At 42.5% G+C, this 27327-nt stretch overlaps 1 protein-coding gene across 1 annotated transcript in view; it reads left to right on the forward strand.

Moving 5' to 3' along the window:
• Positions 1–5387: 5387 nt before the first annotated feature.
• The window catches only part of Antxr2 (ANTXR cell adhesion molecule 2), a 141742-nt gene continuing 119802 nt past the window's right edge, over positions 5388–27327 (forward strand). Inside the window, 6 exon segments of the mRNA NM_001398916.1 lie at positions 5388–6132; positions 6837–6908; positions 9287–9358; positions 26002–26083; positions 26571–26678; positions 26836–26904. Coding sequence (NP_001385845.1) covers positions 5981–6132; positions 6837–6908; positions 9287–9358; positions 26002–26083; positions 26571–26678; positions 26836–26904 — 555 coding nt within the window. The 5' untranslated portion in view covers positions 5388–5980.

Here is a 27327-nt window from a genome sequence, read left to right on the forward strand (position 1 = left end):
CAGCTCAGTGCTCCTTTTTGACTCCAATGGAGCTTCAGTGTTAGCCTTAGCTTATGGCTCGTGAAGAGACACCACCTTCTCATGTGGTATCCTCCTCACCATTCCCAGGTTCTGATACCAACTCTGGGCCACCTCTCTCTGCCCGTGGGGGCAGCCTCACTCTGCTCCATCGCAGCCTCTTCTGAGCTCCTACACCTCCTCTTGGTAAGCAAACATTCACTTGGCATTCTAGAGGGTTTGACCGAATCATTCAGCAACGGAATGGGAGGGAAGAGGAGAGAGCACTGACATCCGGAATGTGTATAGGAAAATGGACATTATAAAATGAGCTAAGACTTGGATAGGCAATAGCACGTGTGAGGGGAGTGGGTCAGATCCTGATTTTTCTGGTGCATGAAGTTGGTAAGGAACTGTGTTTGGTAGAGGTGAGAGCTCAGCATCAAGGCGATACTGTTGCTGGGAGTCATGAATTGTTAGGAAATGGTATTCCATTGGCAGTGTAATTTTTGCAATTGGTTTTACACTTGAGAAAATTAAATACAGTTGGAGAGTATAAGAAGCATGAACAGAACACATGGGATACTATTAGACTAACTCCACTGAAAAGTGAGAAACTGACCTAGAACAGGGCCAGCACAGAAAGGCACCATAGAAGAGATATACTCATATGACTCTTTCTCCGGTGTGTCAGTCTATCCCTGAACTGGTTTGTGAAGCCCCAATTTCATACAAGAGAAGGCATTCATCAAAGCAAGTTCAGTGCCCTGGCTTGGGATGTCCTGGACGCCATGACTATAGATGCTACAGTTGCACGGTCTGATTTATGCTTCAGGACTGGGACAGCCCTCTTCCCTAGAAAGTGGTCAGTGACAGTCACAGCCGAGTTCCTGATAACTGTCACTAGCCAAAGGAAGATTTCCTGCCAGAGGTTATGGCCCTGGTTTTGAGGGGCAGTCCAAGTTTGGTGACTTTTCTAAGGATAAACACAGAACCCAGGCTTCTGCCTCTCCCCTCGGTTCGGAACAAGTGTGAATGATCATTTCAGCTCCAGAGTTACTTTGGAGGATGCCCGAGGCTTCCTCTGTAGTTATGTCCTTCTTGGGACCATTTCTGCATCCTTCTTCTCCTAGGTTCCTCCTCTGAAAGGATGCCCTGATTCACCTGTGGTCTTTGTTTCACGTCTCCTTCTAAGAACTTGGGTTTTAAGCCTCTAGTCCCAAATGCAGACGTTGATAACTTTCTTATACTATAGACTGAAATCCTAAGTGGCCTCATGCACAGAGAAGCTAGTTGACGGGTAATCATACTTCCCCAACACATTCACAGGAACTCGTTCAGACATAGGGGAAATTTAGTTCTTTTATGGCCGTGCCTGGTAAAAGCTGAAGTAGGCTTTATCACCCGTAGGTATGGGAGATTTATTTTCTCCCTCTGAATCACTTTAGATACGGCACAATGAATCACTTCCGACGTGATGAGTATATGAATCATTTCTAGTACTAGACACCCCCAGAGAGTCATGTCCGTCACCGTGGATGCCAGGCAAGGAAGCCTGCTTGTAAGTAAGACAGATTTTTTTTTCTTAAATTTTTCAAACCTGAAAGATGCTTTTAAAGACGCTTGCCTTTATTGTTACTTATTTGCCTAGTTACTTCTTATTTGTTGGTAAGGTTAGGTAGAAATGAATTCATTTCTATGCAAATCTCTTGAGATCAGGATGTACAGCATTCTAACCTATTTTTTAATTTTGTGTATATGTGGGCATTTGTTTGCGAGTATTACAGTTTCAGGCTGCTCACAGACGCCAGAAGAGGGCTTTGCATACCCTGGAGCTGAGTATCAGAGGCAATGAGCTTCCATACATAGGTGCTGGGAACTGAAATCTGGTCCTCTGCTTAGAATGCTTGCTCTTAGCCACTGGACCACCTCTTCATGAGTGCGTGTCTTCGTCTTTTCCTTTTTCCTTCCTTTCTCCCCCCCCCAACTCCCTGGAACTCTGCATTCCCTTTCCCATTCTTACAGGGAAAGGACACTTTGGTTTGAATCTTTGTGCTCACCCAAGCCCTTACAGTTCCCTTGGGGATAGAAAAGGAAAGTGGTGCTGTTGTCTCAGTCCAACATGGCCAGGAGAGAGAATTCCAAGTGTACTCTGGCTCTCATCTCCTTCATGATTGCTTGAGAAAAAGCGTGGTCAGCAGCAGCATTTGCCAGGGACACTCCCAAGGAGGGACTGACCTAGTTTTAGCTTTAGCCCATGTCCTTGGACTCCCCACAGTAGGCAGTGAATCAGGACAGCTGGTTACCCTAATAACCAAAAACTAGTAAGTTTTTTTTGTATGCGAAAGTGATTTGGTTGACTATTGATCTCTGCTGGTTGAGGCCATTTCCTGGTTTGTGGTCAATCTTGCATGAGCAAGCTCATGAAATGCAAGACTTCTAGTCCTATGCTGTACTCATCACCTACACAAACCAACAAAGAACCATGAGCAACATGGTTAGTGTGTCAGTTACTTCTACTGGCCTTGTGATCTGGGAAGCACCGAGGACAGAGTGTATTTTGCTATAATTTGGGTGTAAGAGAAGACATCAAAGTCTACAGGATGAACAAGCAACAGGTCAACAAACCAGGGGCAAAGGGAGCCAATTATCTCACCAACAGGCAATACACTATAGCACATCTCTTCCAATTGCTTCTTGAAAACACTTTCGCAGTTCTGGGAGACTTCATACACCCCTGATTTTTATTAAGTTATATATACTGCTATGGTATTAGTTGGTAAAAGTACTCAAAGTGTAATTCTCTTTTGATTAGGATTAAAGTTGAAGATGGAGACTCAACTGCAAGTCTCCTAAAAGGCATTTACTATATGAACTCCGGGCATTAGCTGAACAGTTCCTAGTTTGTCGTTCATCATAGGTAGTCAATAAATATTTTATAAAGTGGCTGTCTCCTGCCCTCGAAGAGCTGACATTGACATATCTGGCTGTAAATCAAGAGCATAATAAATAAAAAGTTAAATATAAATGGTGACAAACAATACAGATGCAAAAAAAAAAAAGGCAGCCTGTAAGGACCACAGGAACTTCTTATTATGAAGCACTGACTTGTTCAAACGTGAGGGAGGAGGGGCTGCCTCCCCTCAGTCATCCTGTGTGCACCGGTGACATTGAAAGCTCTGAAAGCTACTTGACGAAGCAAAAGCGGAAGTCACAGGTGGCAGTGGTGGAGAAAAGAGGAAAGAGGAGGAAGAGAGCAGAATCTAAGCAGAAATTTGCACACAGACTTCAGCTCCTGTAGGACTTTGGCAAGAGCAGATAAACTCGCCCCCAGAAGTCTTGTTATTCAGTTTCTTCTTTGATGCAAACATAACCATAAAATTGTACATGCTAATATACACATTATACAATGCTTACAAGTTGCCCAGATTTATCTCCTCCACTATCTAGCCCTTTCAAGGTGAAGTTCTTGATAGCTAGGCTCAGTGGAAGTGGGACAAGATATTCCGAGGTGCTTTTCTCTGCTAAAGAAGTGATTGCCGGCCCCTTGCTGGGAGAGATGGAAATTAAAAGCCCAGTGCCAGGTGAGGGATAGATAACCTTCCTTTAAGTTGTCAGTTACAGGTGTCCGAACGAGTCCCTAAATCAATACAGGCTATTAAAATTACTCTTGGTTGCTTACCAGAACTTGATGTCAAGACCTATTGCTGTAGACACTATGCATTTTGGACACAGGACTTTGAGGAATCCATCTGTAACTGACCTAGATGTAGTCTCTCTGCAGTCTGGTTCTTATAGTCTTAGAATTATTATGTAAGCGGCCAAGAAAGAAAAGCAATCAATAGTCCCGCCTACCAGTGAGGCTTGCGAGCCACAAGAATGACTAGCATGGCAAGCAAGATGTGACCATTTCTACAATAATGGTACAAAGGCTATAGGGTAATAACCATTTTCTGATTGTGTTTCAGACCCGCTACACAAAAAGAAGCATATCTGATACTCTAAGTCTGGCCAAGAACCAAGTCTGGCTGTGTTGCTCACGGGTCACAGAAGTGAGTCTACTACTCTGGGGCAAATAAATGGACGTCAAAGCAAAGGGCCCTCTGAATTCGTTTATCTCTACTTCGTAGATCAGCACAACTCTTAGATCCCGTCAGACAAGTTTCTTGGTGCAGGGGATTGCAGTTAACGCAGAAACCCACAAATGGCCAAATCAAAGAGAATGCCCATGGAACGTTCAGCCACAAATGGGACACATAAATCATAAGCCCTCCTTAACATTCTGGGACAATCCAGAAAGGGTGGGAGTAGGGTGAGTGAAAAGATTCCAAGAACTTGAAGTCAGGCACCGGAGCAAAGCGCTGTCCTCAGGACAGGACAAGATTGCTGTACGCATGGATACTCAGCCGCTGAAACTGTCGCATAAGACCTGCAGAAGATCAAGCCAGTCCACGTGCTAGCATGGATGGGAAAACTTTCATGAGACCCCACCCTTCACCCTCGAGCTATGCACAGTTGATGCCTTCTGGGCTGGACTGTAGTTTTCCTTAAGAATTAGCTCATTGGGGTTGGGGATTTAGCTCAGTGCAAGGCCCTGGGTTCGGTCCCCAGCTCCGGAAAAAAAAAAAAAGAAAGAAAGAAAGAAAGAAAGAAAGAAAGAAAGGAAGGAAGGAAGGAAGAATGAATTAGCTCTTTGTATGTCAAACCTACTCCGGTGGGTGGCCCTGTGGACCAGGTGTATATGGACTACTCAAATTGGAGTCTATGGGTTCTGGAAAAAAAGGAAAAGGGACACCAAGGTGAGGGTTGTGTGTAGGAAGGGTTGATGCCAGAGGGATTAGAGGGAGGTGTTGGGGGTGAATATATATGATCAATACATGTCGCATGAAATTCTCAGAATTAATGAGAAATGGAAAAAATATCAAGTAGAAAAAAAAAGAAAGAATGGAAGAAAAAGAGGAAGTCTCCTTTCTTAAACACGAAGGCCTGTGTCACCAGGTCGGTGTGTGATGGATAAGGGGTGCGGAGGGGTGAGGTGGAGGGATGAGGCATAAGGCCATCACTGTCCACAAGACAGCTGGTCTTGAGTCTCTAAACCGCGCGGAGGGCTGTTCCAGCACAGCTGGGGAAACTAGGCCGGGCCAGGCTTGTGGAAGAGTTGGGTATGTTTAGTATCTAGAGGACGTTTGTTTTTCAGAACTCCTCTCTCCATTCCGAAATCGGGCAGGCGTTAGTCATCCGCCGCTCAGCACGAACCCATAAGTGTGCTTGTGTGGCTCGGCGGGCTTCCTCCCGTTGCTCCGCCCTCGGGCTCGCACGAGCAAACCGGTCAGCGCCCACCCCCCAGGCCTGGGCTGCCCCGGGTCCTGCGCCTCCCCCGGGCGCTCTGCATCCCCAGCTGTAGAAGCTCGCCCTGCGGCACGGCGCCAGGTTCCGGGCAGAGAAGAAAGTTGTAAAGTGCTGCGAGGAGTTGGGCGGTCTGAGGAAGAGAGGCGGAAAAGGAGGACTCGGCTGAGTTTCCCTGGCGATCGTGGAGTCCGCGGGCATCTGTCCCACTGCTCATCACGCCAGCTAGACGCCAGCCTCTCTACTCCCGGGTGGGCGCTGGAGACTCGGCGGGAGGCTGCGAGGAACTTGTCCTGAGAGCTGTCGCCGCGGGCCTCATTGTCTGCAGCAACTCTCCGGAACCGGGAGTGGGAGGACTGGACTCCGTCCACTGGGATTTGCCCAGAGTTCCGGCGGCAGCTGTGGCGGCCGCGGAGACTCTCTTTGTCCTCCCAGGACTTCGCTCTCTCTCCTCGGTGGCAGCTGTTGGGTGGCTCTGAGCTTGGAGCGGGCATCCCAGCCCCGCTCAGCCTCTGACCCTGGGGTGAGTCCCCAGTGACTCCGCCTCTTTCTCGTCTTAGCTCTGAGAAGCCCAGTAGCAGACCCCGGAGCCCGAGGGGTTGTGAGACGAAGGGAGCCTCTGGTCCCGGGTCACAGGATGGTGGCAGGTCGGTCCCGGGCGCGGAGCCCTGGGAGCTGGCTGTTCCCTGGCCTGTGGCTGTTGACTGTGGGCGGTCCGGGGTCGTTGCTGCAAGCCCAGGAACAGCCCTCTTGCAAAAAAGCCTTCGATTTGTACTTCGTCCTGGACAAGTGAGTGAAGGACTGTGGGGTCAGGGTCTCCTGGGAGGGAGGACAACGCTGGGTCAGCTAGGACTGAAGTTGAGGTGTGTTTGCGTTCCGGGGAAGGCAATGGGCACTCTCCTTAGTGTGCATGTGGCTGGTTCATCTCAAAAGCAAGCTCGTTAGCTGTAGAGAAATAGTCCAGGGGTACTTGGTTCTCCAGAGGAGAGGCATGCTCTGCTTTCTGCCCTGGAGTCTCTTGGGAAATGGGAGTGTGGCCACCTGCAGCTTGTTTCATCCCAGGGAACTTTTGTGACTCTTTGGCATCTTTATCACACTCCCCTAGACCCCTATAGACATTCTAAAGATTGCCAATTTTATCCGGCTAACAGAGCTTTCATGGGAGCCAGGGAAAAAAAAAGCCTTAACAAACCCAATGTGGTTTGCATTTCCTGAGAAATGAGGTCTTGTGTTTTTATTTTGAAAAGCCAGGTCTCACTCGTATCAGTTGCCCCCAAAGAAGTGTGGTCTTCCTGGTTTCCTTGATTCATCCCAGACACTAAAGTTTCAGCTCTGGATGTGAACAACCCAAACATGCACTTCACTTTGAAGAGGGGAGCCAGGCCCCCAGTCCACTTCTGTCCCCATCATGTGCCTTGTAGAACTGAAGAAATGTTTGCCATTAAGGCCCACCCACGTTTTGTCTTTCTGATCAATTTATCTTCCTCTTTCAGGTCTGGGAGTGTAGCAAATAACTGGATTGAAATTTACAATTTTGTCCACCAACTGACAGAGAGATTTGTGAGGTATGTCTCCCCATTGTACCCTTCTTGGCATTGGAGGGGAAACCGAATAAACAGCCAGGTTTCCCTGTGCTGAAACCCTTTGCAAGGAAAACCTTCCCCGAAATCAAAATGCTGAGTTTTACAGGTCCCAAGGTGGCTCTCTCACGAATGGTGTTCTGTCGAGCCTTTCAGCTTAACTTTTGCAAGTTCAGTTTATCTGGCTCCTAGAAACTTGGCACAAGGTGTGAGGAGACATCTTCAACTCTTAATGTCTTTTCCTCTTTGACCATTCATCTGTTTTGAGTTTGGGTTATGCTTTCTCATAATTTACCACATTAAAAAATACATTTTTATGCAAATAGTATCCATACCATATTTTTCAATTCCACACGCTTAGCTCTGTAAACGTCCACGTTTAAAAGGAGAAAGTGTTGGGAAACTTTAAATGAATGCATGCTAATAACCCATGAGCCGAAAAGCACTTGTGTGTGTGTGTGTGTGTGTGTGTGTGTGTGTGTGTGTGTGTGCATGTTTAAAGAAATGAGTTGTGTTCACACAATGCATGGGTGCATGGCTGGGTTAAAACCCAACCCCACTATATATGCAGGAGGCTTCACTAGCAAACACTGACTGGCAAACACTGCTTTCCTGGCCTATAAAAAGAGTAGCTGCTGGTAAATCCAGCTTACTCTTTTATTTAGAAGTAACTAGGAATTAGTGGCAGTCCCTATTTAAAAATAACCCTTGGATATCATGTTCTTTGTGGTTCCCCTCTTCTTGTTTTTCTCTCTTTCTTTCTTTCTTTCTTTCTTTCTTTCTTTCTTTCTTTCTTTCCTTTCTCTTTCTTTCTTTCCTTCCTCTTTCTTTCTTTCCTCTCTCTTTCTTTCCTTTCTCTTTCTTTCCTTCCTCTTTCTTTCTTTCCTTCCTTCCTTTCTTTCCTTCCTTTCCCTTTCTTTCTTTCTTTCCTTCCTTCCTTCCTTCCTCTCTCTCTCCCTCTCTCTCTCTCTCTCTCTCTCTCTCTCTCTCTTTCTTTCTTTCTTTCTTTCGGAACTAAAAAAAGAAAAATGCCAGGAAACAAGTGCAAGTTTATCAGGATAATGGGAAGGACAGGAACAGGAGCTGTGTCATTAAATATTGCTTCCTTCAGTCTCGTTAGCCCAAATGTTTTCTGTAAAACAGGCTCGGATGATCAAAACATTTTGAAAGTCATGTTGCAAGTAACTTCAAACAGTCTGTAGAGGCCTAGGCAATCCCCGCTTTGGTTATTGGCAGCAATGAAGCTATCCCTATAAAAAATGTATGCCTGTCCAGGTTCAGTCATCAGTCTCCTACTTCAGGAGGAGCCAAAGAGAACACTCTGGTTTCCGGACAGGGTCTGAGGTTAAAAAACAAAACAAAACAAAACAAAACAAAGAAACCATCGAGGAAAGAGAAATAAACAAGAGCGTATATCTGTAACTGTCACAGAGGAATAGACAGTTGTTGATAAGTTTCTGATTCAGTCACAGAATGTGCTGTGAGTGTCATACAGTGTTATTCAGAAGCAATGGATTATTTCAGTGTAGCATCTGAAGAAAACGAGGCTCTTACTGACTCTGGCTTGCAAGTTGGCTTTCTATACCATACACCGTTCTCTGGCTCAAGTATAGTTGCTCAGTTACTAATTATACATTGTGGGAAATGAATCGAAGATGGCTACCGACAAGCACAATGCTCACAGAGGCTAGGGGCTTCGGAGAGAATTCTGACCTTTCGGCTTGTGTCATAGTTTCATATCTGCGGTTTCAGACCTGAGCAAGATTAGCTTGTGCTTTTGTAAAAACGACCACATTTCAGAGACATTCGTACCCGAATCCTGGAAGATAAATTGGGAAGTTCCAGTGCCAAATCAAAAAAAGTGATTTCTTAAATGCTTGAAGTATTAGGAAATGTAATTATTAAGTATTAAGACATTTAAGTATTTACGGTATTTACGATGAATTTTTTCTGGACTCTGGTCATAACAGTGGCTTCTAAGTTAAATTGGCTTCTCTTCAGCCCTAAGTGAAGGGTGTGGCCTCCTGCAAAGAGATGTAGTAGGAGATCAAAGGAAGGAATATTTTTCTAGGGAAGAGTGTTGTAGCAGTCTAGAAACTTTCCAGTTATTCTTTCTAGATGTAAACCCCAGTGATTCATGGAGGAGTGTTTTGAGAGCCGAGAAGCACTGCTGGCATAAAAAGAAATGCAGTGCAGACAGGACGACTGAGTGGAGTTGGTTGATCTACTTAGAGAGTTCCATTTAAGGGAAGTGAGGACTGTTCACTGACACTAATTTTAAATGAGACTCTCTGGCTCTGCTTCTGTATTGGACCAATATTTCTTTTAAAAATGTTTTAACTGTCTATTTCCTTATTTTGCAGTCCTGAAATGAGATTGTCCTTCATTGTGTTTTCTTCCCAAGCAACCATCATTTTGCCATTAACTGGAGACAGGTTAGTGCATTATCATTTCAACTCTGGGCTTTTAGGAGAGATGAGTCATACGGGCGTGATTGATATTGCCGTGTGGTGATCCAGGCCTCTCAGTGGGCTCGAGCAATCACACAGACAAGTCAGTGCTCTGCAATAGACAGGGGGTGGGGTGGGGTGGGGTGGGGTGGGGTGGAGGCAGCGTGAGTAATGTGAAGGTGTAGACCATCTGAAAGTCAATATCATTCATTTTGGATGTAGAATATATTCTACACTTCCGGTCTTTCTCTGAAGTTCAGTGATGCTCAGTTTGTTTACCTTTATAAGAACACACACACACACACACACACACACACACAAACATATACACACTCATGCACACAAGACACACATACACAAGACACCACACCCATACACGCACACACAAACACCACACACATACACATACATACACACACATGCACACAAGACACGCACACATAAGACACCATACACACACACACACACATGACACCACACACATATACTATACATACACATACATGCACACAAGACACACACACACATAAGACACCACACACACACACACATAAGATACCACACACACACATACAAGACACCACACACATACACATATATACACATGCACACAACACACACATACACACGTAAGACACCACACACATAAGACACACACATACAAGACACCACATACATACACATACACACACATGCACACACATACACATGTAAGACACCCACATAAGACACCACACACACACACACACAAACACCACACACATACACATACATACACACACATGCACACAAGACACACACACATAAGACACCACACACACACACATATATATACACACATGCACACACAACAGATACACATACACACATAAGACATCACACACATAAGACACCACACACACACACACACCCTGCTACCTCTCAGTACTTTGAAAAGGAGTGGCCTTCCTGTCCAGTGTCACTCTCTTTCTTGTGACTCTTTCTATGCTGTGTGGTCATCGTATATCACATTGGAAGTAGCCATCCACATATCTAAATCACGGCTGCTTTTCCTGGAGTTACTTTGGCTTGCTCGACTATGAGTTCTCCAGTCAGAAAGGGGATGCTATGCTGCATTTTCACTTCCCTAACACACAGTGCGTAAGTCCTTGGTTTGTGACTACTTGTTGACTGAAGGAATGAGGTAACATCATGTTGACATCACTTCTTTCTGATCTACAGTTTAAGCAAGGGTGACTGCAGCTCTTTGGTTTGCAGAATGTGTGAATTTTTTTTTAAATTACTTATTTTTAAACTCCAGATTTTATTCCCCTCCAGGTCCACATTCCATACCCCCCCCCCCATGTCTCCACAAGGATGTCCCCACTCCTCCCACCTCACTAGACCTCTACACTTCCTGGGGCCTCCAGTCTCTTGAGGGTTAGGTGCATCTTCTCTGACTGAACCCAGACCCAGGAAGTCCCCTGCTGTATATGTGTTGGAGGCCTCACCTCAGCTGGTGTATGCTGCCTGGTTGGTGATCCAGTGTCTGAGAGATCTCAGGGGTCCAGGTTAATTGAGACTGCTGGTCCTCCTACAGGGTTGCCTTCCTCTTCAGTTTCCTCCAGCTTTTCTCAAATTCAACCAGAGGGGTCAGGAGCTTCTGTTCGTTGGTTAGGTGCACATATCTGCATCTGACTCTTTCAGCTGCTTGTTGGGTCTTTTGAAGGGCAGTCATGATAGGTCCCTTTTTGTGACAACCCCCCACCACCACCTCGTAGCCTCAGCAATGGTGTCAGGTCTTAGGGTCTCCTCTTGAACTGGATCCAACTTTGGGTCTGTCACTGGATCTCCTTTTCCTCAGGCTCTTCTCCATTTCCATCCCTGCATTTCTTTCAGACAGGAAGAATTATGGATCAGAGCTTTGACTGTGGGATAGCAACACTATCCCTCACTTGATGCCCTGTCTTTCTGCTGAAGATAAGTTCCCTTTCCCCACTGTAGGGCATTTCATCTAGGGTCCCCCTTTTGAACCCTGAGACTCTCACTTCCCACATCTCTGATACATTCTGGAGGGTCCTCCCAAATTCCTTCTTCCCCTTTTCCATTCTTTCTGCTGGCCCTCAGGGCTTCAGTCCTTTTCCCTCACCCCAAACCAGATCATGTTCCCTTTTCTCCCCAGCCCCATCCCCTTCCCCTCCCCTATATCTCCCTCCCTCCCTCCCCCATTGTGGTTGCTTTCTTCTCCCTCCCACGTGGGACTGAGGTGTCCTTACTTGGGCCCTTCAACTTGCTGACTTTTTTGAGTTCTCTGGGCTGTATCTTGGGTATTCTGTACTTTTTTTTTTTTTTTTTTGGCTAATATCCACTCATTAGTGAGAACATACCATGCATGTCCTTTTGGTTCTGAGTTACCTCACTCAGGATGATATTTTCTAGTTCCATCCATTTGCCTGCGAAACTCAGGATGTCCTCATTCTTCATAGCTGAGTAGTATTCCATTGTGTAAATGAACCACAGTTTCTGTATCCATTTAGTGGGACATCTGGGTTGTTTCCAGCTTCTGACTAATACAAATAGGGCTGCTATGAACATAGTGGAACATGTGCCCCTGTGGCATGGTGGGGCATCTTTTGGGATATTCTCAAGAGTGGTATTTCTGAGTCTATTTCCAATTTTCTGAGGAGCAAACTTGTGAATTAAAAAAAAAACCTGAAAATAGTTTTTCGGTTAATTTTGTAGAACTCAGTCAATATACTTTAACAGTTATTTCTTGAGTTTCCAAAAAATCAATAAAGCATGCTATTTAAAAGGGCGAAGGGGATAACTTGTTTACAGTTCATTGACTCAGGAAAAATTTATATATATTATACTATACTACATCATACTATGCTATGCTATGCTATACTATGTGCATTTGCATGTGCATGTGTATAGATATGTAAAGCTTGTGTAAAGTTTTTCTTTGCCTGAAGAGGAAACCCTCTCTAGGCTGTCAGTCCTGCTTAGAACCTCAGTTTTCCTATTTGTATTTTGCTGGCTTAATTTATTATGAACATGCGGTTCTCAACAATTACAGTCCCTTGTAACCCATGATCATAGTTTCCTATGTGCATCAATATAAAAAACTTTGGCTTTATGAAAAGGACCCATCTTTACTGTCCAGTTTAATTTCCAAAGAGTCAAGCTCGGATCTAGCATGTCAAGGAAGGAAAGCACGGTTTTAATATTCATGACATTCATATATACATCGCAAAGCACTTAGCACAATGCCAGGCATGTCAGGGGCTCGGTAACTGACAGTTGCATACGTGTGCCAGGGTTTCTGCTAGGCACTTTGCATATGGGTTCTCCATCACACTGGAGATGAAACATAGTCACTGGTCGCCCAGACTGATAATATTTAGACATGTGTGAGGGGATTTAAATCTTTTAAGTAAGCTCAAAACACATCCTTTGTCAACGGTTAAGTCCAATGCACAAGTGATGGAAGTCGGTGGGAGAAGGGGCTGTCCCTCAAGAACGTCATGACACACTCAAGAGTTACTCATGCAAGTCTACTTGAGTTTAAATCCCACCCCTCTAGGTTATTAGTTGAGTGACTGAGGAGGATAACTTGCTTCATCACAAGCTTCTTATGACTCAGTTTTCTCATGTAGAGGCTGCTCCTAATGGTGACAAAAGTAAACCTTACCTTATAAGGGAGTTGTAAGGACTGAAGTTGATGAAAAGAAGGAAAGCTATAATCGGTTTGTATTCATGAGATAAGAGCTTTGGACATGGAGAGATGGCTCAGTCAGCAGAGTGTATGCATGCAAGCTTAAGGACCTGAGTTTAATTTCCAGATACTACATAAAAATAATAACAACAACAAAACAAACAAACAAAAAAACTAGACATGGCAGTGCACACTTATAGTACTAGCAGTTGTGAGACAGAGGCAGAGGGATTCTTTGAGTTTGCTGGACAGTCAGCCTAGCCTAATTAGGAAACTTCTGACCAACAAGAGACCCTGTGTCAAAACAACAGCAACAAAATACCAGCGGATGTCTTCTGAGGCTTGACACCCATGATATTCCTCTGACCTCCACGTGCATGTGCACACACAAAATGAAATGAATCCCTTACTAGTGCTACCTTTTCTGTCTATAGAACACAGGTGTACAATCTGCCATAGTTTCTTGGGGTTATTGTGCAGGTCCAAATAAGATAATGGGCAGTGTGATATTTTTATATGTCATAGAGCAATTTCCATTAAAAAGGGCTACTTCCTTTGAAGCTATCATTTTACTAGTTCTATTAATTGAATTGGAATCAAATTAACTGTGATTCTCCATCTTTGGATATAGAATCACTCCACAATTCTAAATTTAGAGAAATAGCTTTCTTATTGAGATGGCAGATCAGTAGGCAACTGTTTCCTAGACCCCTGTGGCTTTCCGTAGTAAAACCTAGTAACTGGGTTACTCACTGCTTATAAACTTTCCCAAGAGTTTGTGTGCATGCATGCGTGCATGTACACACACACACACACACACACACACACACACACACACACACACACGCAAATAGATCTAAGCATATGATACGAGAGCAGTATTTAAGCAAAAGAAAAGTACAGAGAGTTTCACAATTTTGGTTGTCTTACTCACAGTCTTGCGTACCTTGGCAAATACAAGAAGTTGTTCTTTTGTATTTCTCAGGGGTTGCTAAAGTGATGAGGCAAGACGGGAAGACAATACGTATTTGCACCAGGGCTGTGTCTTCTGTTAGGACCTTAGCACGAAGTCTAGCGTTATGTAAATCCACAGACTCATAATCATGGTAGACAACTTTTGGTTATACATTTTAGATACCCATTGCTTAAAGTTTTGTCACATTAAATACTTTAATCTGAAGCACATCCACCTTTCTCTTGTTCCCATGACTTCTGTTGTCTATGTACCTGCTAAGCCTCTGATCCACTTACTTACCTGTCTGCTTTATATATGGGATTTGGAGTCCACAAAGATAGTACTCTAATGTGTGTGTGTGTGTGTGTGTGTGTTTCTGATAGAGATAGATAGATAGATAGATAGATAGATAGATAGATAGATAGATAGAAAGAAAGAAAGAATGAATCAGGGCATGATTGTGTATATAAATAACCAAGATTCATAGTTGAGCAGTGGTTCTCTACCTATGGTTTGTGACCTCTTTGGCAAACCTCTGTCTCAGAAATTATTTACATTGTGATTCATAACAGTATCAAAATTACAATTATAAAATAGCAATGAAACAATTTTATGGCAGGAAGTCACCACGACAAGAGGAATTGTATTAAAGGGTTACGACATTAGGAAGGTTGAGAGCCACTGCATTAAAGGGTCAGGCATGCAAATATGTAACCTCTCAGAATATGGAAAAAGAAAGAATTTTGAGGATGTTAGAGAGTCTAGTTACTATTTCACATAAATGTGAATAATTATTTCTGCCCAATTCCACTCATAATTATTTAATTCTGTGATAATGATTTAGATAAAAAAATTGCTGAATGATTCTTACATGTCCTATAATTTGTAAAGTGCTTTCTATGCATAACCTCTGTTAAGTCTATGTAATAGGTGTTGTAATTGACTTGTACTTTAAGATAGGTCATCTATCTTGTCTAAGGGCTCCCAGTAGCAAGTGCCAAGCAGTGAATTAGCCAATGTTTAATAGACTATGTCATTCTAACGCCTAACCCAGTCTAATGACTTAGAAGAGAAACAAATGTCTCCAAAACCCCGTCCAGCTGCCGGCCAGTCTTCCCCCATATCCTATGGTCTTCTTCACTTCCCACGAATGGGCCACGCTTAGTTAAACAGTAGGCCCTTTCTTCCTTCTCTATCCCAGGTCTTCTCTGACGTCCTGTATCTCCAAAAACACTGTTCATATTTTTTAAATAATCAATGAATGAATGAGTTTGTATTTCCCTGAACCTAGAGTATATGAAAGTACAGCGTTCTTATTTTTCTTGTTCACTTATATATCCAACCATAGATCAGAGCCTGGTTCATGTAGAAGTTCAACAGTCTAGGTTGAATGATGGAATTCTTCTGATGCCAGAACCTAAGTCAATGCTTAGAGCCACTACAATAGAGCAAACTCTAGTTAGGCCCACAATATAAATTATGCCAGTGTAATGTAAACACTGACTTGTTTTTTGCTACGTACCCTTCCTATTCTTACATGGCAGTTGTAAACATTCCCACTTCCTTTTCACTATCTATATTTGCCTTAAGTTAACAAAGACTTGTCTACCCAAACCGGACTTTAGATTTTGAGCACAACATGACTTAAGTAAAAATAGTCCTTACGTAAACATATAGCGATGACACAAGTCATTTAATTAAGTTTATACAATGTATGCATTTTTATTGTTTGAGTGGGTTCCTTATAATTATTTAAAAAACAGAGTTAAATATTTACTTGTGGGGAAATAGTTCTTGATAAATGGTTGATAACTCATAAATTAGCACATAATTTTTAGGAGGAAAATTGTCAGTATCTATAAAAGTAGCAAGTTTCAAGTAAGAGATTCCAGTTTTTGCACAGGCTTAGCAGAGACGGATATAAGGTGCAACATCGGACACTAAAAAACTATGTTTAATAATGAGAAACTATATCCAAATTCTATGCTCGTCAATCAGTTGTATTTTAATCATGGTACTATATACTTAGGATGAAATATTATGCAGCCATGGTAGTTGAGTAAATCAAACTACTGATATAAAACAGGCATGTGATATAGTAAATTAATAACCACATTGCAGAAGTACTAACATGAATTTCATTTTTTTCTGTAAAAGAGATAAATTTTTTTTAATGCATTTTATGTATTCTAAATCACATGGAGTAGAAGGCTGGAAGATAAACAGTAAACTGTTAATGATTCTCTTATAGGCAGAAGACTACATATGATGAGCATCATCATAATCTCAATCTTCGTGTATTCAATAGGGAAACATGTAGAAAAGTCTTTAATTAAGTGCTTGAATTAAATGTCGAAACCTTACAGAGTTCTGTAGCCGTGGGGTTCAGGCGTGTAATCAGAGTGGAATTGAAGGATTGAAAAGAGAAAGCATGGAGATCTAGAACACAATTAGCTTGGAGGGCCCATATTCTCCTTGCTAGTGAGGAGACAGGACCTTGGGTCAACTAGGCATGGGAGCTCTGTAGTATCTGGATGACATGAGTCGAGCCCAAGTTTGGCGCTCCACAGAAGGCGCTAAGTGTCCCAACCATTGAGCCGTGTCTAGGTGACTGAGCGCCGTCTCTGAGAAGCTCTAGCGAAGGATTTAACACATTCTGGGTGCACCAGAAGGTCTGTGCCTGCTTGCGTTTTGCTCATTGCTTCTGTCACCTGTCTGCAATTATGACCTTCAGTTACTGTGCATATTTTCATAGTCTCTTCCTCCTTATGTTTTAATGATTAGCTAGAAAGGCACTAAGGTGGAGTTGAAGGTTATCCCAGGTTTATCCTGTACCACATTGCTAATGGAAGATCAATGATTTCAAGTGGCCCTGTTTGTCTACAGAGGCTCAGGTTGGTAGTCAAACTCACCCTGGCCTGACAGGACACAGGAACACGTCAGTGTGCTGTGCTGACTCAGGGTACTCATGTTCCCCTTCTGTACTCTTCAAATGAATCAGAGTCTTTCACAGTCTGAAAATATCATCTTCTGTATTACTCTGTTCTTACAAGCCAGTGAACTAGGGATAGGAAATGGCCAAACTTGGCTTGTTTTGTTTATTGACATGATTTATTTATTAACAGGAATTCTACTAGGAATTCTACTAGGGAACTGTTCTGTTTAGAAAAGTCTGCTTTGGCCACAGACTTGGCCTCTGGATGGGCCTGGCTACCGCAGCTTCTGTGTTCTGATGATGTATGTACTAACAGTTACTTTGCCCTGTGGACTTGTCTTAGAAAATGACAAGTTCGTTACACTTTTACTCATGCTTGAGGAACAAACCTGAACACACAGAAGTAGTAAAATGTAGGGGTCACTTCCAGTAGCACAGTAGGACAGTGAGTGAGGAAATGAAGCCATAGTATAAAAAGGGGAAGCCGGGATGAACTTCAAGGCCAGAGTAGTAGAACATGCAGGCTAAAATGGAGAAACCTTTCATAAAATCAGACTATCAGGGGATTTGGTGGGCAGGTATTTTCAGATCCTAGACTGCTCCTTTGGATTTATTGGTCTGGATTCCATACCAGAAATGTAGGCCTTAGAGGAATATTCGGAGTAAGCAACAGGCAAGATTTTATGTGAATTATAGTGAGAGTCTGTCATGTCCTAGATGATAAGACATCCGTATGTTCACATGGTTTCTAAAGTCTTCCCTGGGTCTGGAACTGACTGGCCACAACGTTTAGCAGACATGAGTATGAAATGCTGTTAGCTCCAGTTCCAGGTCCATGACTCAATAAGGCATGGGAGCTTCCTCTGTCATGGTCTTTGAAGACTTTCACTGAATGAAATTGTGACCACCTTGACAGCACTGTGCTTGAGCAAAGCCCAGCCTACCCATGAGCAATAGAACCATGGCCAGCACTGGAATCAGTACTAGCTCCACTTTGCCAACCCTGTGAGCAAGGCCATCCACCCTCCTAGTTTCTGCAGCTTCCTCAATGACCACCCATACCTGACAGAGTCAGACCTGCCCAGTCAGTGAGCAGCATGGTGAGAAGGGATCACATCTTTACCCGAATTTTTGGGTCATTTGAAGAACAACCTCGATGTCATTTGTGCTTTGTTCCCCACTTCCTTCTGTATTGCTCTCTTTTCTCTCAGCTATCGTAGCTATCGTATTTTCCACGTCATGTCACCTATACCCTGCTTCTCCCATCCCAAGCCACCCAACTGTCTCTTTATATATTCCATTTCATCCATGTTGCCCACTCCTATGCGAAGATCCCGAGGTAGGAACCGCAGATGAGAGAGGACATGGCTTTCTGAGTTTGGGCTACATCACTCAAGAATCTTCTCTAGGTCGATCCCGTGGTTTTAATTTACACTGATCACCGTGACCAATTAGGAGTCTCCACATTAACCATTACCTGTTGACAAAAGGATCTCAGGCTGATGTTGAGATCAGTTCTATAGGCATAAGTGTGAATATTTTAGAATGCACTAGGACATCATGATCATGTGGAAAACAATTATTGCTTCTCCTAGTACCTATGCTCCGCCCACTCACGAACTTTTGACAAGGCTTATAGTATCAGACATAAAACCCTATGAAGCAGGCTCCATAGCCAATCAGAGAGGAGTTTATTAATCCATAACTATACATCACTATTGTACCTGTGAACAGGTTTTGCTGGGTAGGCTGGTGGTGTATAGCATGTAAGCGATGGGTATAACCGTTGATGTTTTTCTCCCCTGACATGATGTAAACTAGCCATTAGGATAGAGTTTCCTGGAGAGTTCTAGATTGGCTTCTCTGTCTCTTACATCCAAAGTGACTGGTGTCTTCAGCAGTAGGGTTTTGTCATCGAGTTATGGTTAAGCAGCCAAAGGCAATGACAGTAACTCGCACTGCTTTGGTGCCTCTGGGACCTGAGTCACTAGGAACTCCTATGGAGTCTGTCTTTTGCTTTCTTATTAGTTATTCACCCTTCTCTTGTCCCTCTTTGCCTTTTGCTCCCTCTAAAAAGCAGCACATTCTTCTTTTGTTACTCTTCCTTTGTTGCCTTGGGTTATAACAGACACATTTCCCCTTCCCTTCTCCAGTTCGGATAATGCCCCCAAATTCAAACTCCCAAGGACTTAAGCACAAATAATGAGTGAAAACTGGTAGTAATAAGCGACGCCGTGGAGTTTTATGCTTGCTAGAGAGTCCGCGGTTTCATAAGGTATTTCTGAAGCTGTATGTTTTGTGATTGTTCATCTTTATTATCCAAGGGAATGTAGAAGACGTTGTGCATAGTATTTGTAGTTTGCAGACTTACACAAAACTTACCAATCCCTCTTTGTGTGTTCTGAAGGATGAATAGAAGGTGTGAGAGGGTTGCAGGCCGACTCGGATGAACTAGGCTAATCAGCTCCTCCATTTTGTCACAAGGAGTCCAGACTGAAACACCATTTTCAGATTTTCTAGAACAGTATCACAGGAGTCTAAAGGGAAAATGGGAATTCTGCTCTGGGCTCTACTCCCACCGAATCTCTTCAGTTATACACTGTGTCTAAGCCCTTGCAATGTTCTGAATGCTCAGGGCTGCTGAATGGTCTCATGCTTCTCTAGTCTTAATGAAAACAAAAATCCAGATAGACATTACTATTTATATTTCATTGGTATAGAAACAGGATTCAGGAAGGTTACCCAACTGCTTACGGGTATACAGTGTGTCACTCGTAGAACCAGGGTTTCAATTCATCTCTGATTTACTCCAACCCCCCGGGTCATCCTACCTCATTAGATAGCTTGCCATAACAAACTGCCCTCAGTATGTGTGGAGGGGATTGCTTTGAGTACCACTGTCACATACCAAAACCCACACATGCTCAAATACTTTGAATAGGGCACTAGTATTTGGATGTAACCCACAAGTATCCTCCTCAGTGCCTTCAACTATCTGTAGATTACTTACCATATCTGACACAAATATGTCTATTCAAATAACTGTTATGCTAACCAAGAGTTGTTACAGGGCTAGTGACAAGAACAAAAGCCAGCACCTGCCCATTAAAGATGGATTTTAACAGATGTACAAGGTTGTAGACACTGTGACCTAATACACCTGGAGTTTAAGGCAGGAGGATCACGAGTTTGAGGCCAGGTTGAGATATGAACGGTGTCTCAAACCATGAGTTTAAAGTCTGCAGTTGGTTGCATTTGCTGTTGTGGTACCCTTTGAATTTGGGGGCAAGCCATGGTTCTTCTCTGGTACCTTCCCCTTGTCAAAGCTTTGATATAACCGCTCACATTTTTCTCTTATTTCCTCTTTTGTCTGCACTTCCCCCCTTGGTCTCTACTTCCTCTTTTGATCTTTGCTTGTCTGAGCACTGCTTGAAATCCGGAAGAGCATAAACAAGGTGAACAGAGTCATCCTAATAGGGAAATGTTCTAACAGACCGTGATGAACAGGAGCTGGGACTCAGTGATCTTAATTCCCTTAAGGACTTAGCATCCGCCATTCATTCCCATAAAGGCTCCGTCAAGAAAATGTTTTGCAGATGAGGAAACAAGGTTGGCTTTGAAGGTATTTTATATTCTTTCTATCAGTTTATGTCCACCTTGATCTCAGCCATTCTAGAAACTCTAGCTATGGTTTAAGAGACTCCCCTGTTTAGTTCAGATCCCTCCAGGAGCACTGAATGGTAAACTTGGCTCCAAAAATATGGTCAGTGTTAAAATTAGGTAAGCTAGGAAGTTCTCAATATAATACACCTTTCCCCTTCCCTTCCCTTCTCTTCCCTTTCCTTCCCTCCCCTCCCCTTCACTTCCCTCTCCTCCCCTTCACTTCCTTCCCCTCCCCTTCACTTCCCTTCACTTCCCTCCCCCCTTTCTTCTCAGCAGAGTCATTTGAGTGACCCTGCTAGACCTCAATGTTTCATGTCAGAGTCAGTGTTTAGGTTCTTCTCTGTCTCCCCATCCCCCCCCTTCCTCTTTGTCTCTTCCCTCCATCTTTCTTTAGTTGATTATGGGGGTTTGTTCCGTGGTTCTCCATTAAAAACAAATAGACGTTTAATAAACACTTGTATTTATTTTAGTCCTGCCCCATTCCAAAACATACTTGAGTCTTCTTAGGGCATAATCACATTAATAAACCACGTAAAACTAGGTAAGACCCTAGAAAACAAGATTAGATAAGTAGGTAGCTATAAAAACTTAACAGAATTTTGTGACTAAGACATTCACTGCAGGCTTCTTGTCAGTCCGGGCAAGCTAAGAGTTGACAGAAGAGCTCCTAGAAACCTTTTCTCTTCTAATGAGACCGAAAAGGAGTAGATATGGATGGGAAGGGTGGTGGGTAGGAACTGGGAGGATCAGAGGGAGGGTAAACGAATCAAGATATATTTTATGAGAAAATAATCTTCGTTGATAAATGCGAAGAAAGAGGAATAGACATTTGGGATTAATGAAGGGTTGACACAGTTGTAAAAAGCAGAAAGGAGGAAGTGCTTAGCAAGTACTCAAAGGTGACAGCAGCTGTGGGGCCTCATGGGCTTTTGGGTGATAGCAGTATCCTAGGCAACAGCTTCAAACAAATACTGATGTGGTTTCAATATTACCCTTCCCAGTAGTTGACACAGCATTACAACGAAGCCCAAGGAAATGGAGTTTTCAAGATGACCTGAGTGTGGGCGTCTCTTCACAGCCCCCCACCATTTCCTACCCTGTATTTCTTCCTACTTGTCCCCAGTCTCCTTTACAGTCCTCTGTCCCAACATCGTGAATGTACATAAGGATTTCTGTCCTTCATCTACAGCATCTCTTTACTTCTCGATTGCTGACTGAGAGACAGAACATTTACATGTTTGAAGCCCCTTGTTATCTGGCCCGTCTTGGCTTGGGTTCCAGTTTCCCTAAAACGACTGACAGACTGGATACATACTGTTGTAGGTGGACTACACCTGCCTCATGTATACCCATATCTCTGGCTCTGGGCAAGGAGCACTTTACTCCTGTGTTGTATAACACAAACATGATAGACCACTGTGCCGTATGGAGGGGCATGCTGGTGGTAGGCATGTTAAAGATGGAAACCCTTGATGTGTTTGCTCTCTGTTACCCTATTGAACTAGCAGTGCCTGAAAAAGACTGAATTCCACACTAGTGGGTTCCTTCTACTCTGCCTTGCTCATGCTTCAGGCTTTTACATGCAGTGGTGAGTGGGCCTGAGCCAATGGGAGGGCTATTTTTACCACACAGATTCTGTTTGTGTAAGCTTGCACATCAGTTGTCTCTCTCCCTTTGACAGCAAACATTAATGCTTGAGGACACACTGCCACTCATTTCGGAGAAATACCAAGTATTTGATATTTATCTCTACTCAGACAGAATCAGTTTCAAGTTGTTTCCCTAGATCTCAAATATAAATATTTACACAAAACAAACTTATACATTATGGTAGTTACTGAGTCGTCTGGGGAACTGTGGTTGTATCCTATGGAAAACTGAAATTTTATTAGGCATTTATTTTGCAAGAGGCATTATATTAAGTAACAGGTTCAGAACAAATGATTACATCAGCAATAGAAGGCAGAGGCAGCTGTACCAAACCTCTGGTCTCACCGAGATGTGAACAGTTAAGCTAATTAGTTGGGTGAAACAATATAAGAGACTATGTTTTATCATAGTAAAATTTGAATATAGCTACAGATAGAAAGTAGAGAAGAGTAAAATCAGCTAAAGGCTTTGAGTAGGTGGCTTTTTAAGTCAAGCATTAATGATGTTAAAATACAATTAGTGACTTTTGAAATGTGTGAAACACTGGTGCATGGCTTATTGAAACATTTAAATATATTTCCTATTAATTTTATGTGAAATGACCACACGTTACAAACAAGTACATACATACAATGTTCACGTGGAGTTCTTTGTAAGACCCCACACAATGGCCTTTGATGTTAGGATGATATTATTTTTATAATCCACCTCTTTTGTCTGTCATCCCCAGTGATATGGATACTATAAACTGTTTCTTTAAAGGATATTATTGACGCTATTCATAGTTCCAGATTTACATTTAAAGCATTTTTTGCTTCTATTAAAAACTAAGAGTTGAATTGTTTTTAAAACGAAGATCTTCTCTGAACTTTTAAAATGAACATTTCAAGCTGAGTGGTGCTGGTAGGCACATGCCTTTAGTCATAGCACTTGGGAGGCAGTGGCAAGTAGATCTCTGTGAGTTTGAGGATAGCCTAGTCTACAGAGTGAGTTCCAGGACAACCAATGCTACACAGAGACACCCTATCTCAAAGAACAAAAGCAAAGCAAGACAAAAGGTTTTCTGCAAAATTAACACCAGAATAACTAGGTATGGTTATCACATGCTTGTGATTCTAGTACTCAGAAAGTTGAGGGTACTGAATTCAAGACCAACATAGAGGGCATAACAAACAAACCCACCAAAAGCAAAAACAAAAAACAAAACAAAACAAAAACTCAAAAAAATTGAATATATTTTGGACTATTTTTGTAACAATAGTTTATCTCTTAGGATTATTAGGTTTTTTTAAAAAAGAGATTTTGATACAAATACTTAAACCTCTAAAATGGATCCTACTCATTCATATGAGATAGCTTTTATTAACTTTATAGAATACTCAATTTAGATATTTTTCACTGGTGCAATAAATCAGTTATGATTAAAAAGACTCTTTGCCAGAGATGGTGATCTGTCAGAAGCCATCTAAGAGAGGCTAGGGCTAAGGTGACTTTCCTGGAGATGGCCCAACATTTTTGCATGGTCTACAGTGGGTGAGCTCTGAGAGGTAAGGTCCCACGAGACTTTATCTTGCAGCTGATATACCTTTCTTATCACTATTCCCTAGTCTAAGGATTCTTGGGCATTCGTCCACCCTATTAAACAAATTTCCTGCAGATCAATATAAAGATGAACTTTCATGAATTAATGCTGCTTAGATGAATTAATGATTTTATGGATTTCCTGATTTGATTCAAGTAATTTTAGGAAGAAAGTTTTAAGAGATGGTTTTTGTTGTTTCACCAGAAAGATGTAATAAAGTTAGAGTCAAGAATAGAATGTGCCCATTCCTCATAAAATATTAAAGGCTGCAATGAGCTTTCATTATTACACTAAAAAGAGAAATAGGGTTAGAACAAATTTGTGATCAAGGGAAAACATTCATTCTAGGTCAGGTCCAAGGATGAAGCCACAGGTGTGTACTATGCGAAAGCAAGGCCATGTGAAAGTGTTGTTCTGAACTTATAATGAGCTTATGGAATGAAACACTGCTTTGAACTTAATATCACTATCCTTCTGCAACTCCCCCTTTGTGTAACATTTTATCTATGAAGTATTTTCTAAGAACTTTGTCTATAAAAAGGCCAGAGAAAAGAAATTAAGTGTGGCTTTGGGGCCTCTACCCCATCCATACATCCACCAAATACAGATGTATGGTATTTGGCTCTCAGTTCCATCCACCAAATATATATGTATGTATATGTGTATGTATGTATGTATATATATATATATGTGTGTGTGTGTATGTGTATGTATAGTAGTCTGTTTATCTATCTATACATGTATATGTATATGTATATGTATGTAAGCATGCATAAATACTTATGGAGTTGATTGAGTCCAATGGTCAGGGCCAACCAGAATGTATGTATGTATAAGTGTGTGTGTGAATCTGTGCATATGGCCCGTATAAAGGATTTTAGTTCTTTTTTTCCTTTCTTTTCTCTCTGATTCACGAAGAGTTAAGGAGTCCAAGCCACTTGACTGCCAGGGAGAGGCTCAGGGCAAAAGAGAAAGGAACTCTTAACAATTAATCCTTTACTTAATTCCCCACTGCTACCAAATGTGTATCTGTCTGTGTGACTATATGTATGCACACATAAGAGTTAAAGGAGTTCAGAGATTCTTGCTGGGCATTCTTGTCAGCCTCAGATAATTAAGATTTGTTCTATCAGTAGTATTGACCCTGTAATTTGCCCATCGCTGTCACTGGGCCCAGTCTGTTATCAGCTTGACCCCAGTCACTACAGTTGCTTCTATCTGCTGCCTTCCAGAGAGAACTGGTGCTGGGCAGGCTCCCATCAGTGATCCATTCCTTTAATTCTAGCACAACAGCGGTAGAAGCATGTGGGTCTCTATGAGTTTACTAGCCTGGTCTACACAATGAGTTCTAGGTCAGCCAGGGCTACACAGTGAGACTGTGTCTAAGAAGAAAAAGAATGAGAGGAGGAAGAGGAGGTGATGAAGGAGGAGGAAGAGAAGGAAAAGGAAAATGTTTATTTACTTATCTCATTCACATTATCTCTAACAAGAGTGCATTGTCCTCTTGTCCATCCACCCATCTATCTTTTTACTACCCATCCACCTATCCATTGATTTATTCACCCATTCACCCATTCATCTATCCACTCACTTATTCCTTCATTAGTCAAATCTGTATTAAGTTTCTACCACATTCAAAAGAATATTCAGGAGCCGGAGTGTGTGAACAGGTCGCCCTAACAGTGAAATCCTGAGGTTGTAAGACCTGGTGAGACTGAAGTAGAACCTTTCGCTCTCTATGTGGAAGGGTAACTACTAGTCTGTAAGAGTTCATAGGAGTTTATAAGGCAAGGAGGCAATGTTCCCTTTCGGGGAGGTGGGGTGAGCGCGACCAGTAGGGAGGCTGAGATGCTTGTTTTTGTATTTGTTTGTATGAGAGGAAGCATGTCCCTTCTCACGTGAGAAAGCAGGTCTCATCAATAGTTCCTGGATCACCAGGGTATGGTGTGCTTTGATTCCACGACCTGTTACTGCCTTTAGGATTACATGGTTAAAATCCAGAAGTCACCACATGCCCATGAACATGATAGAGATTATGAGGAGTGTATGAACTCCAGGCCGCATGCTTTCCTTGGTTTCCTACCAATGGGGACAAGTTATTCGGAAAGCGTTTGTTAAGGTCTCTGCTCAATGCCCTTCTTTCCAGATACAAGATCAGCAAAGGACTGGAGGATTTAAAAGCTGTTCAGCCCGTGGGAGAGACATACATCCATGAGGGGCTAAAGCTTGTAAGTTACCGTACATTTTGAACTAGGGGAGACAATGGTTTCTTGTTATATAAGGAAAAACCCCTCTCCATGTATATGTCTACTTTTCCAATGGTTTAGTCCATCCTAGACACAAGACTGGTAGAAAACACCATTTTCTGAGTGTCAGTAGGCAAAGTTTCTTTGCATCTTGTCTCCTAACAAGTCTGTTTCCCTCTGGGGTTAGTCTCAGATTAATCAATCAATCAATCAATCAATCAATCATAGGTATAAAAAAACTGTATCATGGGAACCCGAGTGTAGTGACTCTTTTATATGAGTACACACATATTTCTAATAAAAATGCTAACAGAAGTGCCTGGTTTTGTACATTAATTCACATAAGTATATATTATTTTGTAGCCCTTAATATCTTTATTTTGCCAGACCTAAGCATTCAGCTCCACAGACAGCGCTGGTTGAAAGTGAAAATGCAATTGTCAGTTGTGTATTTACTCTTCATTTTCAGGCGAACGAACAAATTCAAAATGCAGGAGGCTTGAAAACCTCCAGTATCATAATCGCTCTGACTGACGGGAAACTGGATGGCCTGGTACCATCATATGCAGAGAAAGAGGTGAGTGCTAAGCTGAAACTGTGTACACTCCCTCTGTTGCACTTTGCTGCCTGTGCACGCGTAGCTCATTTGAATCTCTCTCTCTCTCCTCCATCTCTCATGCCCTCCCTCCCTCTGGCTCCCCCTCCACCTCTTTTCTGTTTTTGTTTCTTCACAGGCAAAGAAGTCCAGGTCACTTGGCGCTAGTGTTTACTGTGTTGGGGTCCTTGATTTTGAGCAAGCTCAGGTGAGTTATGACACACCTGCAGACTGGAACTCACCTGCTCACCTTAAAGATATTTAAATGAGCCCCTTGGCTGTGGCTTTACCGCTTATGCTTACCGGAGATGGAGATTTTGCATAACACGAGCTCTCCTAAAACGGAAAACTAACTAAAAATAAATTTACCGAATATGTATTTGGTGAGGACCTTAAAAGAAGAAAATGCTTAAATCAATACCATGTGAATATCCCCTTACCTTAATTGGTGAGATGATGGTAATACCTCTATCTAGAATTCTCAGCTTGATTTGAAACTTTTCTCTTGTGTAGGAATTTGAAGAATTCATTTAGAAACCTTTAAGATTTTTTTCTATATAAACCTTTTTTTTCCATGAAGTTTTTTTTATTTTATTAATTTTTTTTAACAAATCATCCTACTTTTACAAGT

The sequence above is a fragment of the Rattus norvegicus genome, chromosome 14 (assembly GCF_021556685.1).
Source record: "Rattus norvegicus strain SHRSP/BbbUtx chromosome 14, alternate assembly SHRSP_T2T, whole genome shotgun sequence".
NCBI classification, from domain to species: Eukaryota; Metazoa; Chordata; class Mammalia; order Rodentia; family Muridae; genus Rattus; species Rattus norvegicus.